The sequence below is a fragment of the Carassius gibelio genome, chromosome A8, assembly GCF_023724105.1.
Source record: "Carassius gibelio isolate Cgi1373 ecotype wild population from Czech Republic chromosome A8, carGib1.2-hapl.c, whole genome shotgun sequence".
Classification (NCBI taxonomy): domain Eukaryota; kingdom Metazoa; phylum Chordata; class Actinopteri; order Cypriniformes; family Cyprinidae; genus Carassius; species Carassius gibelio.
The window spans coordinates 25,031,436-25,044,876 of NC_068378.1; the positions used below are offsets into that span (position 1 = coordinate 25,031,436).

A 13,441-nucleotide genomic window follows, 5' to 3' on the forward strand; every position below is an offset into this window, starting at 1 on the left:
CTCATATTTCTCTCCTGATTCAGACAAGATGACTTTTTCACTGGAAAAGCAATATTATGGAGAGAGGAATCAACAACATGCATTTTTTCACTTCACAAGACATTAATTGATGGACTGGAGTGGTGTGGATTACTTGTGAATTATTGTGATGTTTTAATCAGCTGTTTGGAATCTCATTCTGATGGCACCCATTCACTGCAGAAGATCCATTGGTGAGCAAGTGATGTAATGCTACATTTCTCCAAATCTGTTCTGATGAAGAAACAAACTCATCTACATCTTGGATGGCCTGAAGGTGAGTGCAAATTCATTTTAGGTTATTTTGTCTAATTTGTATCCCCCTGCTGTAAATTATGTTCTTGTTCTTCTCAAACAGCTCTAGTTGTGCATAACACCCATTAAGATGTGGATTTGACACTCGTTTGCATTTGTTTTCCATGCATCACCACAGTATGTCCTGAGCTCATCATCACAACAAATATCAGCCTTCTGTGAGGATGAATGCAGGAACAACAGATGCACAACACAAACACTCGGTTCCACTGAGGACTGAACCTGCTGTCGCCTTATTGTCCTTGATCATCTGTATCCTCAATAGCGATGGACAGATTCCCTCAGCGTCCAGCCTGTTGCTGAGTGCTGGAATTGGTGTGATTGGTGCTTCCCAGCTGTATTTTCTGGAGCCAAATGCGGCATATTACAGATATGAGCTCAAGTGTCCATTATCTCTAATTAGATGGACCGTACAGGGCAGATACAGACAGCCACTTTGAAAATTATGCTGTTGTCCCTGATGCAGAATGACATTAGGCGGTTATATTCTCTTGAACTGTTTCATAAGGTGAGAAGGATGTTTTATTTAATGTGGCTGACAAACAGAGATGAACTGTTTACGTAAACTACTGAACCCTTTAAAGATGCTCTCCCAATATTTAGCTTGCTTGCATGTCGATTAGTTGCTTCTAAAAAGGTTTTTATAATGAAGGATTGTCAGATAAATACCTTTTATGTTACAGCTGGGCAGTCTTTGTGAATCCAGACCTCCTGCTCTGTTTTGCAGGCTGATGTCACAACTTATAAAGGTCTTAGTGTTGTTTGGCAATCGTTTTCATCCTTCCAGACTGATGCATCCTTGTTCATGCTCTCAGCAGTTTGGTGAAATCTACAGTGGCCACAAATTGTATTCGGACACACGTTCTGTTTAAACTGTTTAAAAGAAGCATTGCAGAATAAATGCTATAAGGATCTTTAAACCTTACATTTATGCCTCTAAGTCATACTGAATCATGCGTAGCCATACAGTATATAAATGCAACTACGGCATGTTAATATTTTATGCCGTCATTTCAAAGACGCGCTCAAGAATACTTAGCCTCACTATTTACAGGCAAATACTATGAATGGGCGATGCATGTCTCCTTTTCCCACCAGAAGAGGGCAATCCGATGCATAGCACTTGCAAAAGAAGGTTAAGCAATGACTGCACCAGTGCTGAGTGCGATCACACTCGCACATTCCTCTTAAAACCTTCTTCTGTTTTTGATAGATGCTCGGGGAAAGAAAAGCGCCCTGGATGTGGCTTACAGCAGCAGCTTTGAGCTCCTGTGAGATCAGCAGATATCTGGAACACATCTCTGTTTACAGGACATAAGAAAGATGTTTGCATGCATCGCTTGGCTTTCTTTATAGCTGCGCACCTTGGCGAACATCCGATGGGGCGCTTTTGCGCAAATCTCTCCAAACTTTCCAACCTAGCGGAGGATATTTTGATGAGAAGGATATAGCTGATACGCACACGTACACTCTGGAAATGTTCTTTTATGGACATTCTCGCTAAGTATACCCTTAATGTTTCTCTTTTTCGCTGGAAAGAGCTCTTAGGATTTCTCCGTTGTTCACTTGGACATGTTGCGCAGCGGCGCAGCTGCGGGATTGAAATAACGCTGCTGTTGCCGGAGTTTTCCGAACCTCGCCAACATCTCGGGCACCGCAGCTTTGGGCAGGTGCTCCTTTCTGAGTGTGTTTGAAGACGGTGCCATGCGGAAACTGGAATCACACATCGAAAGGCTGTAAAAACCTCCTGGAAACGCGGCATTTATGCAGAGATGGGTACGTTTCCGTTGATTTGCACGAGTCGAAATTAATCCGTAGGTTGGTTTTCTGTGGTGTGTTGGCTCCTTGGATATAGTTAGGATATAAGGTGTATCGAAACCATAAGATCGCTTCTTAAAATGTTGTGGGATTTATTAGTGCGCTGCATGTGTCAAAATGAATGAAGCATCTTTGAGTCTGTTCTTGATAGCGTGCAACTTTCAACACGCATACCTCCAGACATCATATTGAAGGTTTTTTTTTTCTTTCTTTTTCTTCTTCAGTTTATTATATTTTGCATGAGTGTGTTATGATCAACAGGCTGTCTTTTTATTTGATGTTTTGGAGCCCTGGTTGCATTCTCTGGTGCTCGTAGATTCTTCTAACTCGCATATTTTGGAGAGAATCTGTGCTGCCTCATGTGTGCTTTCAGATTTTAGGAATCAGACATATGCATAGACATAGACATATGCATCGCATTTCCATAGTTCACTATAGGACCCAAATATTTGTGCATTTTGTGAAGGACAGGTAAAACCTGCAGTTATGCATCCAGAATGTGGTCTTGCATCCTTCAAGAAAAATAAAATAAAATAAAAAATCCAGATTTTGATTCATGCTTCAGAGCAAATGATACTGACATAGTGGAAAGCTGTGATTTACTGTTTTGTGATGAATGATTTTATGCAATCATTCCTGTTGCTTGGAGTGCAGAGGTCTTATTGTAGTCTCTTCACTGTTACTTGTTTTGCTGGCCCCTTTTCCTGTTGAAATTTGAGGAAAGAGGGGATATCGTTCCAAGTGATGCCTTTAAAATCATTCTGTAATAATTGAGATTTCAGATGGTTGTCCCCATCATAAATAATCATAATATGAACATAAATAACTCCCTGCCCCTTTTCCTTTTCCAGTGATTGCCCTGTGTATGGAAAAGTCGTTCATTCAAGTATGGCTTAAGGAGATGATGCTGGAAGTATGTAAGAGTGAATAGATGAAACAAATGTGATGCTTGTGTTCAGAATAAAGGTACTGTGATCATAATGGCTGGGTGTCGCACTGCCTTTGTGGCTGTTTACTGAGCAGATGATGTAGGAGGATGTTCACTTCTGTGCCTCACAGGTGTGCTGTTCACTCGACTCATTCTGGTGACATTTCACATGCTGGCTGTTAAGAATAACCCTTGACAAAATAATAAAAGATGTAAATGTTTAGGTGAACCTCACCATGAAAAGACCAGTTGCATGAAACAAAAAAAAAAAAAAAAAAAAAAAAAAATATATATATATATATATATATATATATATATATATATATATATATATATATATATATATATATATATATATATAGTACTTTAGGCTAGTGATGATGCATAAAAATGTCAGAATAAATAAAAAATATAATGGATTTTTTTCTTAATCCTTTTTATTTTATTAATTTAGTAACTAGTTATTAAATATTAAATTCAGTAATCAAAAAAAATATTTTTATGCTTATTTTAATTGTATAGTTTATTGAAATATTTTCTTTCTTTTTTCCACTTGATTTTTGGTTGAAACATGGCTTATGCACACACACACGCACGCATGCATACATGCACACACACACACACACACACACACACACAAACATATATATATATATATATATATATATATATATATACATTCATGAGATTAACTTATTTATGTAATTATATTTCTTCATTTATTTTTGTTTATATGTCATCTGCACTGCAAATGCTTTGTGTGGAAGTGAAATCCATGCCATAATATTTACCAGAATTGAACTGTCATGTCATGTAGCATGTTGCCGAATCTGTCACTCGGTGAAGATGATACCATTGTCCCACACTGGCATGCTCAAACAAGCTGTAAAGAAATATGATAATAGCACAGCATGAAGAACAACTACTTACTGTCATACTCCTGTTAAGTACCTCAGAAAGAATAAGACCCGGAGATAATTCCTCAGTCCCCCTCCTCTCGTTCTCACTACCTGTCTTGCATCACGGCAACACACCGAAAGACGTCTGGACACATCAAGTGTCCCTTATTAAATGGCTAAGAGCTTTTCCAGGTAATAGAGTGGAGAGGGTGTCAAAACAGATAACTGGGGACAGAGACGGAAAACATGTCAGTGAATGAGAAATAGCTGCAGGAAGTAGCCGTATCTGTTGGATTCTCAGTTATGAGAATTAGAAATTAAAATGTAGGTAATGGAAATATCATTATGTTTGATATTTGATATTTAGAAATAATAATGTAAATGTGAAATCTCTTTTGTGACTGTTGCACGTAGGCTTCTCTTTGAATGTGATGGGATTAGCTCAGAGCTGTTCAGTTTTGTGTCAGATTATCTTTGCGTGAGATTAGCACTGCTATTTTGGGATTATGCTTTTCCTGCTCAAACAGAAACAAATCACAGATGGGATTAATGTTCAAAAAGTTGTCCACCGTTACAGTGATCTTTTCTGCAGGGCTTTGGTGATCCTATATATGCTTTAAATTATGCTTGTGGTTTATTGTATGCACTATTCAGTGAAATTAATTGCATGAGGAAGTACATCATCATTGCATAAAAATAAAGAGAAAAATTGTGGTTTTCAGGTCCGCTCTGAAAATAGCAGATTATTAATTACAATAGTAATTGTTTTGGAGGAATGAAAACAGACATAAGTGAGTTAGCTGTTGCCATACAGTAGGAATATCAAGCTTTAAAGTCAATGTGAATAGGTGCATCATTTGTCGTTGGGAGAATTTGATGGGAATGCTTGTGTTTGACTTTTGATCACTTTTATATCTTAAGATGTTGAGACATAAAAGAGACAAATGTGAGATTACGGAGTTCTCTTTTTCTCTGCCAGAGACACAAAAAGTCTCTTTTTGCTCACCATTCCATCATTTTGCTGTGTAGAAAAAACAATTGCGATATTAAAAGGGATCTAATTTAGATTTTTCTTTCCCATGGGTATCTAGCATCCAGTCTGTATGATTGCTTTTACCACAAGAAAAGCTTTGCAGAAACTACAGTACTGACACCTGGATGCAGACGTGTTTTAATGTTGGTGGCATGATGAATGAGTTTTGAGATCAAGGGCTGGTTTACACGCACTATTTGACTGCATCTTGGCTGCCATTCCTTTATCGTGATGAATTGGATGTAGGAAGGTGGGGGAGGCCAAGATGCACTTATGTTATCATACATCTATGCAGAGGAAGACAAATTAAATGCAGGTTTTCAGGTCAGGTCTTTTTTGTACTTAAAGCGTGACTCATGAGGGTGACTCCAGCCGTTATGCAGTGAGAGTTAATTAAAACTTTGAGAATTTGCATGCGAACTCTATTGGGTTGTACAGTTGCTGCTTGTGTCCTTGCGTACTTTTGCATAACTTCATGTGATCTTGCCCAAGGTGTTCTGTGTGGCTGGTAATATTGCAGAGGCTAAATTGATTGACCCATCTCTCTTTTTCTAATTAGGCTGTTCTGGCCTTCCCAAGTGGCGTGTGGATCATTTTAAGCTTTACATTAACCTTAAAAGGGTGTTCTGGGTGGTCCATGAGATGGACCATGGTTTATAGATGGTTTATAACCGATTACATATAATAGTACATAGTAGTCAGATTCCAAAATGTTAGATAAATTAGATTATAATTACCTGTGATCAGACTACAGTTACTTTTTTTTATTGATTATATGTTATACACATGCTATTGCTATGTATATATATAGTACTTTAGGCTAGTGATGATGCATAAAAATGTCAGAATAAATAAAAAATATAATGGATTTTTTTCTTAATCCTTTTTATTTTATTAATTTAGTAACTAGTTATTAAATATTAAATTCAGTAATCAGAAATATGTATTTTTATGCTTACTTTAATTTTATAGTTTATTGAAATATTTTATTTCTTTTTCTCCACTTGATTTTTGGTTGAAACATGGCTTATGCACACACGCACGCACACACACACACACACACACACACACACACATATATATATATATATATATATATATATATATATATATATATATACATACATTCATTACATTCATGAGATTAACTTATTTATGTAATTATATTTCTTCACCCTTAAAAGGGTGTTCTGGGTGGTCCATGAGATCATGGTTTATAGATGGTTTATAACCGATTACATGTAATAGTACATAGTAGTCAGATTCCATAATTTAAGTACTTGTAATTATTGCAGGTAAACAGGTGTAATATTATATTATTTTATTAATTATTATTATTTAAAGGTTTTATTTTGATTTTTATAATAATAAAAAAAGACTTTAATTTAAAATGTTTATGATTTAATTAATTATAAGCTTCTCATTAAACTCACAAACTCCAGTTTGGGAAACTTTGATGTGATATTTAATGGACTTAATAACAACAAATTGAGTATTTCTCTATTTCTTTCTCTTTGTATTATTTTTATCAATATGGTACAATATTATCCTATTTATATCAATATAAAAAAAACAAGTGAGGTCAAAAGTAATCTAAAATGTTTCAAGTAGTAGTCTGAATATATGACCTGAAATGTGCAACTGAAACTGTTTGAATCTGTGAGTTCTTATTGAACTATTACCTTTGCTTGTGTGTGTGTTTGTCTTTGACCGAAACGTTGCTATTCTTTTTTGTTTTTGAATAAAGGTAGCGTAACAGTGTGCAGATATTTTTTCTATTTTCTGAAATGTGTAATGTAATGAATTACAATACCTACTACATTTTATTTTATTTTATTTTCATAAATGTAATTTGAAATCAGTAACAGATTACAGTTTGTAATCAATGCAGCACTGCTTGTTCAGTGACAAGCACCTCAGTTTCTTTGAAAAATGTACACATCTAGTTTAGGTAATTGTCCTAATGTCTTTAGGACATATGTCTTTCATATGAGCAAATGACCTTCATTGCCTTGTGTCTAGAGAAGCGCATCTGGAGGTAAAGCTACTTATCTTGTCCAGCTGTAAAGTTTTTATAAAGCTCTGTGCTCAAAACAGGCTATATTGTACTGAATGAAGCACTGTATTCTCATATTTTGGATTTACAAGCAGTGGTAACATGGACTTTTCTAGGAAAATTTTTTAATTTACTGAAAAGTAGGCCTTAAATTGTATAACTATAAATTGTGGCTACTTTGCACTGTAACACATTTACTCTTCACAAGAAAATTAGGGACTGTGTTTTTCTCTCATTATTTTAAATGAATTCAAAGGCAATTTGCAATGCCACACTGAACCGATTGTCCTGTAGATAACGTTGTTCAGCCAGCCTACGCTCTGTCTTCAAGACTATTAGATTAGCCCTTTCCATTCGATTGACCTACACAAAATCTTTCAGTTAGATCTAGATCTGGCGCTGGTAAACAGTGGTTGGGTCGGAAGATTCAAATGCATTGCTGCTCACCACTGTACATTTATACAATTACTTTTATATTTACTCAACAGTTGTAAAATGATTAAAGGTTCAGATGGTAAGCCTTTGTGCTGGCCACTCAAGATAAACCAATAATTTCCTCTTTTTGCTCCAAGAACAGCAGACAAAGGGCTGTTATCAATTTTGGCACACACTTAGCTCAAAAAAAGGGGAAAAAAAAGCCTTATCTCTGCCCAAACTGAGGAAAAAGCTCAATCAGATAACAGCATAAAGAGACACTGAGCCAGCCAATGAGGAAATGGACAGTTTTGCTGTCCTACATTGATTGGAAAAGATGTTTTCATTGATAAAAAAAAAAAAAAAGCCTGACTCATGCACTATATTCAAAATCTTTTGAAGTCATTTGATCGGTTTGTGTAATGAAAAGACCTAGATTTATATAATTATTCACTAATTATCTTCTTCTCCAGTGAGCTGTTAACCTCTACATCTGGCTCATTGAGTCAGTTAGTAGAGCTGAAGAACCAGTCCTACTTGTGAATTAATCAATTGAATCCCAAATTATTCAGATCATTTAGACGGATTTGGATTAACTGATTCATCAGACTCAAAATAATGATTCGCTCATGAATTGTGACATCACTGCTTCTGTCATAAACTCAGCAAAGAGAGCCAGGATTATTAGGGAGGTTATTTTTTATATGTGAATTTACCCAAACTAAAGTTTTTTGTATTGCACAATCAAGCACAATTGATCAGAGTTTGTATTATATAGCAATATTAGATTCCTCTTTTTTTTCATTTAGAAAACAAAACAGTCACAATCAGACATCTGGGCATCACTCGTCTCTCTCTCTCTCTCTCTCTCTCTCTCTTCTGTATGGTTGTGATACTTGCATCTCTAATTTTCATCTGTAGCTTATCTTGCTTTATCCAAAGATTTTCATGTTCTTTTTTTATAGTATGTTTTGATTTCATACAGTGAACCATGACAGATATTATTTTAAGTCAACAGTCTGGTTTCTTTACCTGTTTATTGGTTCCAATGTGTAATTACAGTTGTTAAAGAAACCTTATGGGAGATGTTTTTGCTCCCTTATTTGAATAGTTACTCTTGCTTAATGAGTTATTTTGGTTGCTAAGGTAAAGGTCTATATTTGCTTTCATTTTTAATTACAGTACATGAACTAGGAAAATCAACTGACATCTGCATATTTTATGAATGCCAAATACTGTTTTAGAGCAAAATTGTGTATAGTAATCCCATTAATGGAAAATGACGAGAAGGTAATAAAAATTCTGACTAAAAAGAATAGGTTCATACTTTCCTCTGTCATACAAGATTGTATTAAGTAAACATTGGCTATGTAATTTGATAACCTACTTTGTGCAAACTGTGCAGCGGGACTAATTAAGTATGTTAAGTAATTTTTTTGTAAAAAAAGCGCTATACAAATAAACTTGAATTGAATACTAATCCTTCTCAGTTATCATCAGTTTTTGACTAAATGCAAAGGACTAGGATTCAGCATTGACCGAATCATGGCTTATCCCTTCTTTCTCTTTGTGTTTAATGCAGGATCCCTGGTGAGATCCCGTTGGCTGATGATCCCCCTGCTCGTGCAGGCCTGGCTCTTGGCTTCCCAAGGCAGAGTCCGAGAGAAACCATGTCCCCGAAGCTGCCGCTGCGATGGCAAAATAGTGTATTGTGAGTCAAATGCCTTCCGTGATGTGCCAAAGAATGTTTCCGTGGGATGCCAGGGCCTCTCTCTGCGTTACAACAGCTTGGTGAACCTCAGGGCTGGTCAGTTTGCCGGCCTCAGTCAGTTGGTCTGGCTGTACCTAGACCACAATTACATCAATGCAGTGGACAAACAAGCCTTTCAGGGTGTTCGAAGACTAAAGGAGTTGATCCTCAGCTCCAACAAGATCACACATTTGGAAAACAGCACATTCCATTCAATCCCCAACCTACGCAATCTGGACCTCTCCTACAACAAACTTCAAGTCCTGCAGCTTAATCAGTTCCAAGGCTTGCGCAAACTGTTGAGTCTCCACATCAGATCAAATTCCCTCAAGACGGTTCCCATGCGAGTCTTTCAGGATTGCCGAAACCTTGAGTTCCTTGATTTGGGCTACAATCGACTGCGAAGTCTTACCCGTAACGCATTTGCGGGACTTCTCAAACTGACTGAGTTACACTTGGAGCACAACCAATTCTCAAAGATCAATTTTTCTCATTTCCCAAGGCTGAACAACCTTCGCGCTTTGTATCTGCAGTGGAATCGGATAAAGTCAATAACCCAGGGAATTACATGGACCTGGACCTCTTTGCAAAAACTGGATCTTTCTGGAAATGACCTGCAGGTGTTGGATTCAAGCATCTTCCAGTGTCTCCCTAACTTGCAGACTCTTAATCTGGACTCCAATAAGCTAAGCAACGTGTCTCAAGATGCCATATCAGCTTGGATCTCTCTTACTACCATCAGTCTTGCAGGTAATATTTGGGAATGTAGCCCCAGCTTATGTCCCCTTGTAGCTTGGCTGAGAAACTTCAAGGGGAACAAGGAGACCACCATGATTTGTGCTGCACCAAAGGAGGTTCAGGGTGAAAAAGTAATTGAAGCTGTTGACACACATGGAATCTGCAAGATGACCCCCACCCCTTACCAGCCACTCTCCTCAACTGTAAGCTCCCCATCCAAACCTGGACATTTCCCCCACCCTACCATGTTCAGGGTGAATGAGAAAATAGCACGCAACAACCCTGTTGCGCCTTCCCTGACGGCTGCATCCCCATCTGTCCCTGAGCAGGATTTTGAGCATGTTTCATTCCACAAGATAATTGCTGGCAGCGTTGCCCTCTTCCTGTCCGTGGCCATGATCTTGCTAGTGATCTATGTCTCTTGGAAGCGTTATCCCAGCAGCATGAAGCAACTGCAGCAGCATTCTATGGTGAGAAAACGCCGGAAAAAGGCACGGGAGACAGAGCGCACCCTCAGCTCTCCGCTCCAGGAATATTATGTGGACTACAAACCCACAAACTCTGAGACCATGGACGTACTGGTCAATGGGACAGGACCCTGTACCTACACCATTTCCGGCTCCCGAGAATGTGAGGTATGATCCGTCGCCCTCCTAAAATCCATTACCACTGCGGGGAATAAGAGGTAAATGTCCAGTCAATGTGAGGCGAAAAATTGTGTTGTCCCTCCCCCTCCCCTTTCTGCTGCTAGCTGTTCTAATGGGTAGGAAACATGGGTCAGTGCATGGCAACTTGAGTCATATGTTCTCAGGCTTGTAATCAAAGCTTTGTTTCCTCCTTTTACCTCAGGTATAGTAAGATAAAACATACTTGAGACAAAAACACCTTGTTATATATCAAACAGCAGCACCGGTTTGGGGATTTTTACTCTCTGCTGGCTTAAAGCAAAACATAAAGCAATGCTTTTAAAATACACCACTGATTGGTTACAAAAGAAATTGTGTAGTTTCAAATACTGGGTCAAGTATCTGTGCATTGCTCCTTTCCTATCCCCTGTGATTTTGCGTTATTATCAACATGCAACACCCCAGGCAATTGGCTGTTGAGTCAAATGGATTGCGGAGGCTTGCTTGTTTAAAGGAAATTGACCGAAAAAAAAGACATTGATGAAATGTGAGTGCTAATATTTTGGCCTGGTTCCCATATAAATATTTGCCTCATCTTGGATTTAAGGAAGCAGCGACTGGATTATTGAGGGGTTGGAGAGATTTCCCTTAATCATGCACTTAGTCAGACAAACCACCAATTCAGGACGTAATTAAAGGTACACATTGCTGATCCTTGTACGTAATCCTGCCACATGGCTACTCTTAGCTGCTAGCAATTGCATCCTATAATTTATGCAGTGTTATAGGTTGTTCCCATGAAATATGATAAGGCCCACGTCCAGATATAGAGGAGCTTGAGAAAATAAGTGTACAGCCTTTTGCCACAAAGCAGCTACTCAGGTCAAGTCAAAGTACACATAAACTATTGTACACATACAATACAAATTAAATTTCTATTCAGTCTGTAGAACAGCAAAAGCAACATCAATCTTCATGGTAGAAATATATGCAGTTCAGTTTTCACAGGTCTAATTATTTATGACTTTTAGCAAAGGTCATCTTGAGTTTTGTCTCCATCACATTGCCGGAAGTGTTAAAACAAGTGTGAGATCCATAGGGAGTCTAACTTAAGGACAGCCATTGTTTAGTTATGTTTTGTTGATTCAGTGGATTGTTGGTAAATCCACATGGCAGTTATATCCCCATTGTAAGTAATGATCAAGCCCACGGGATGTGTTTCAACAGCTTTCAAAAATGCTTTCAGCTTTACACAGTAAGTGATAACAGGAAGTATGTCCTTTGAAACAAGGTCAGAATAAATAATTATTGAGGTGAATAAATGAAATTCACAAATGGATAGAATTTACAAGTGGTTTGACTAAGAGGCTTAGCAATTTGTTTGGAACTTCTGTGGCAATTGCCTTTGCTTTCGCACCAGTAAAAGGTAATATTTAATTTTAGTGGTTTAATCTGCATTGTAAACAAGGTGCTGTGCTTTTCTGCTTGTGTACTGTTCCCGTGTTGATTCATTTGCTTTATGGTCTTTCTGTTGTTATCGTCCATCATGTCCTTTGCCCCCTTTTGTTGCTCCTGTTGTTGTGTCTTTTGACAGTTACCAATTTTTCTCAGTAAATGTAGAGCTGAACCCTGCATTTTATCAACTAACACTGTGTAAAACAGTGATATTGAGTAATATGTGTGTATGACTTTATGTGAAATGTGTTTTCCCTGTTGCTATGGACACAAAAGTGAAAGCATAACATTTAAAGTAAATGATTATGCGTTCTATGTAATGGTAGGATATTTTTGGGTTGATTTTAAGTCTAATCACTAAATCTTTTTTTTTCTGGTGCTAGCGTAGCATGCTAAACTACAGAGAATATGTGAAATGCACTATACACTTTTTGCAGGCTTTTATCAAGCATCAAACTGAACTTCCCACTTATAGTTTAAAATAAGATCTATTCACATTGACAGACACAGATGCTTCCTTTTTTAGTAAATCTGGCTGAATCCTGGTAATTTTAGCACATTATAGCTACAGTGTAATATTTTATATAATTGGTATGTAAATGTGTTTCCCCCTCACTCTTCAGTATTTGACGGTGTCCTTGTTTTGTCGGAATATATCTTTAGCTACAAGGTTTTATAGTCTGCCTGACTCGCCATCTCTCTCTTTAATCGTATAGTTGCTTTCCTGCTTGAATTAGATGAGTCCCTGACAGCTTTCTGTTGACAAGGCAGAACTGCAGGAAGTCCAGGCAGTGGGCCATTACTGAAGCCCCTTGATGTTGTGAGCAGTCAGGCTAGCGATATTTACAGCAAGAAGGACAGTGATTCTATCTCAGAAAATTGGAAGTGTCAAAGAGCAAGATCAGAGACATAAAGCTATGGCTGTCAGAAAGCAATTTTTATTGAACGGTGATAACCTGTGACCTCCTGTGACCGTGGTCAGTGGAATTGCTCATACGCACATATCTGCAGAAGAGAAGAGGTATAGAATAACATTGGGCTGATAATACAGTGCGATTGTGGACCGGACTGTTTTCTACACTCACAACAATTAAATGGATGGAAAATAACAGATGAAGGCTCTTTTTTGTTTTGAAATGGATGCTTTGCACAGTCAGTATTTGGAAATATGAGATTTCACGTCTTAATGATGACCGAATTTTCATTTTCGGGTACAGCTCCTCTGCAGAAATGCTGGGAAATTCCTTTGACACTTTTGTTAATGATGTAAGTTTCATAAGTAACTAACTAGGAGCAGCTTCAGCTATGAACTCTTTGACCAGATCCAAAAAAAAAAAAAAAAAAAAAAGCGAGGATGTAGAAATAGTTTGACTCTACAACTTCCTATCTGT

The 13,441-nt window shown here is 37.6% G+C and overlaps 1 protein-coding gene across 2 annotated transcripts in view; it reads left to right on the forward strand.

Annotated features, from left to right (window-relative positions):
- The first annotated feature begins 1,494 nt into the window (after window positions 1–1,494).
- The window catches only part of LOC128018985 (leucine-rich repeat transmembrane neuronal protein 4), a 109,885-nt gene continuing 97,938 nt past the window's right edge, over window positions 1,495–13,441 (forward strand). The window contains exons 1-2 of one of the 2 annotated variants that reach the window (XM_052604918.1): window positions 1,495–2,109; window positions 9,064–10,604. In XM_052604918.1, the coding sequence (XP_052460878.1) occupies window positions 2,106–2,109; window positions 9,064–10,604 (1,545 nt within the window). In that variant the 5' untranslated portion in view covers window positions 1,495–2,105. Of the gene's footprint in view, window positions 2,110–9,063; window positions 10,655–13,441 lie in introns of both variants that reach the window. The other variant, XM_052604920.1, reaches the window with a different exon arrangement.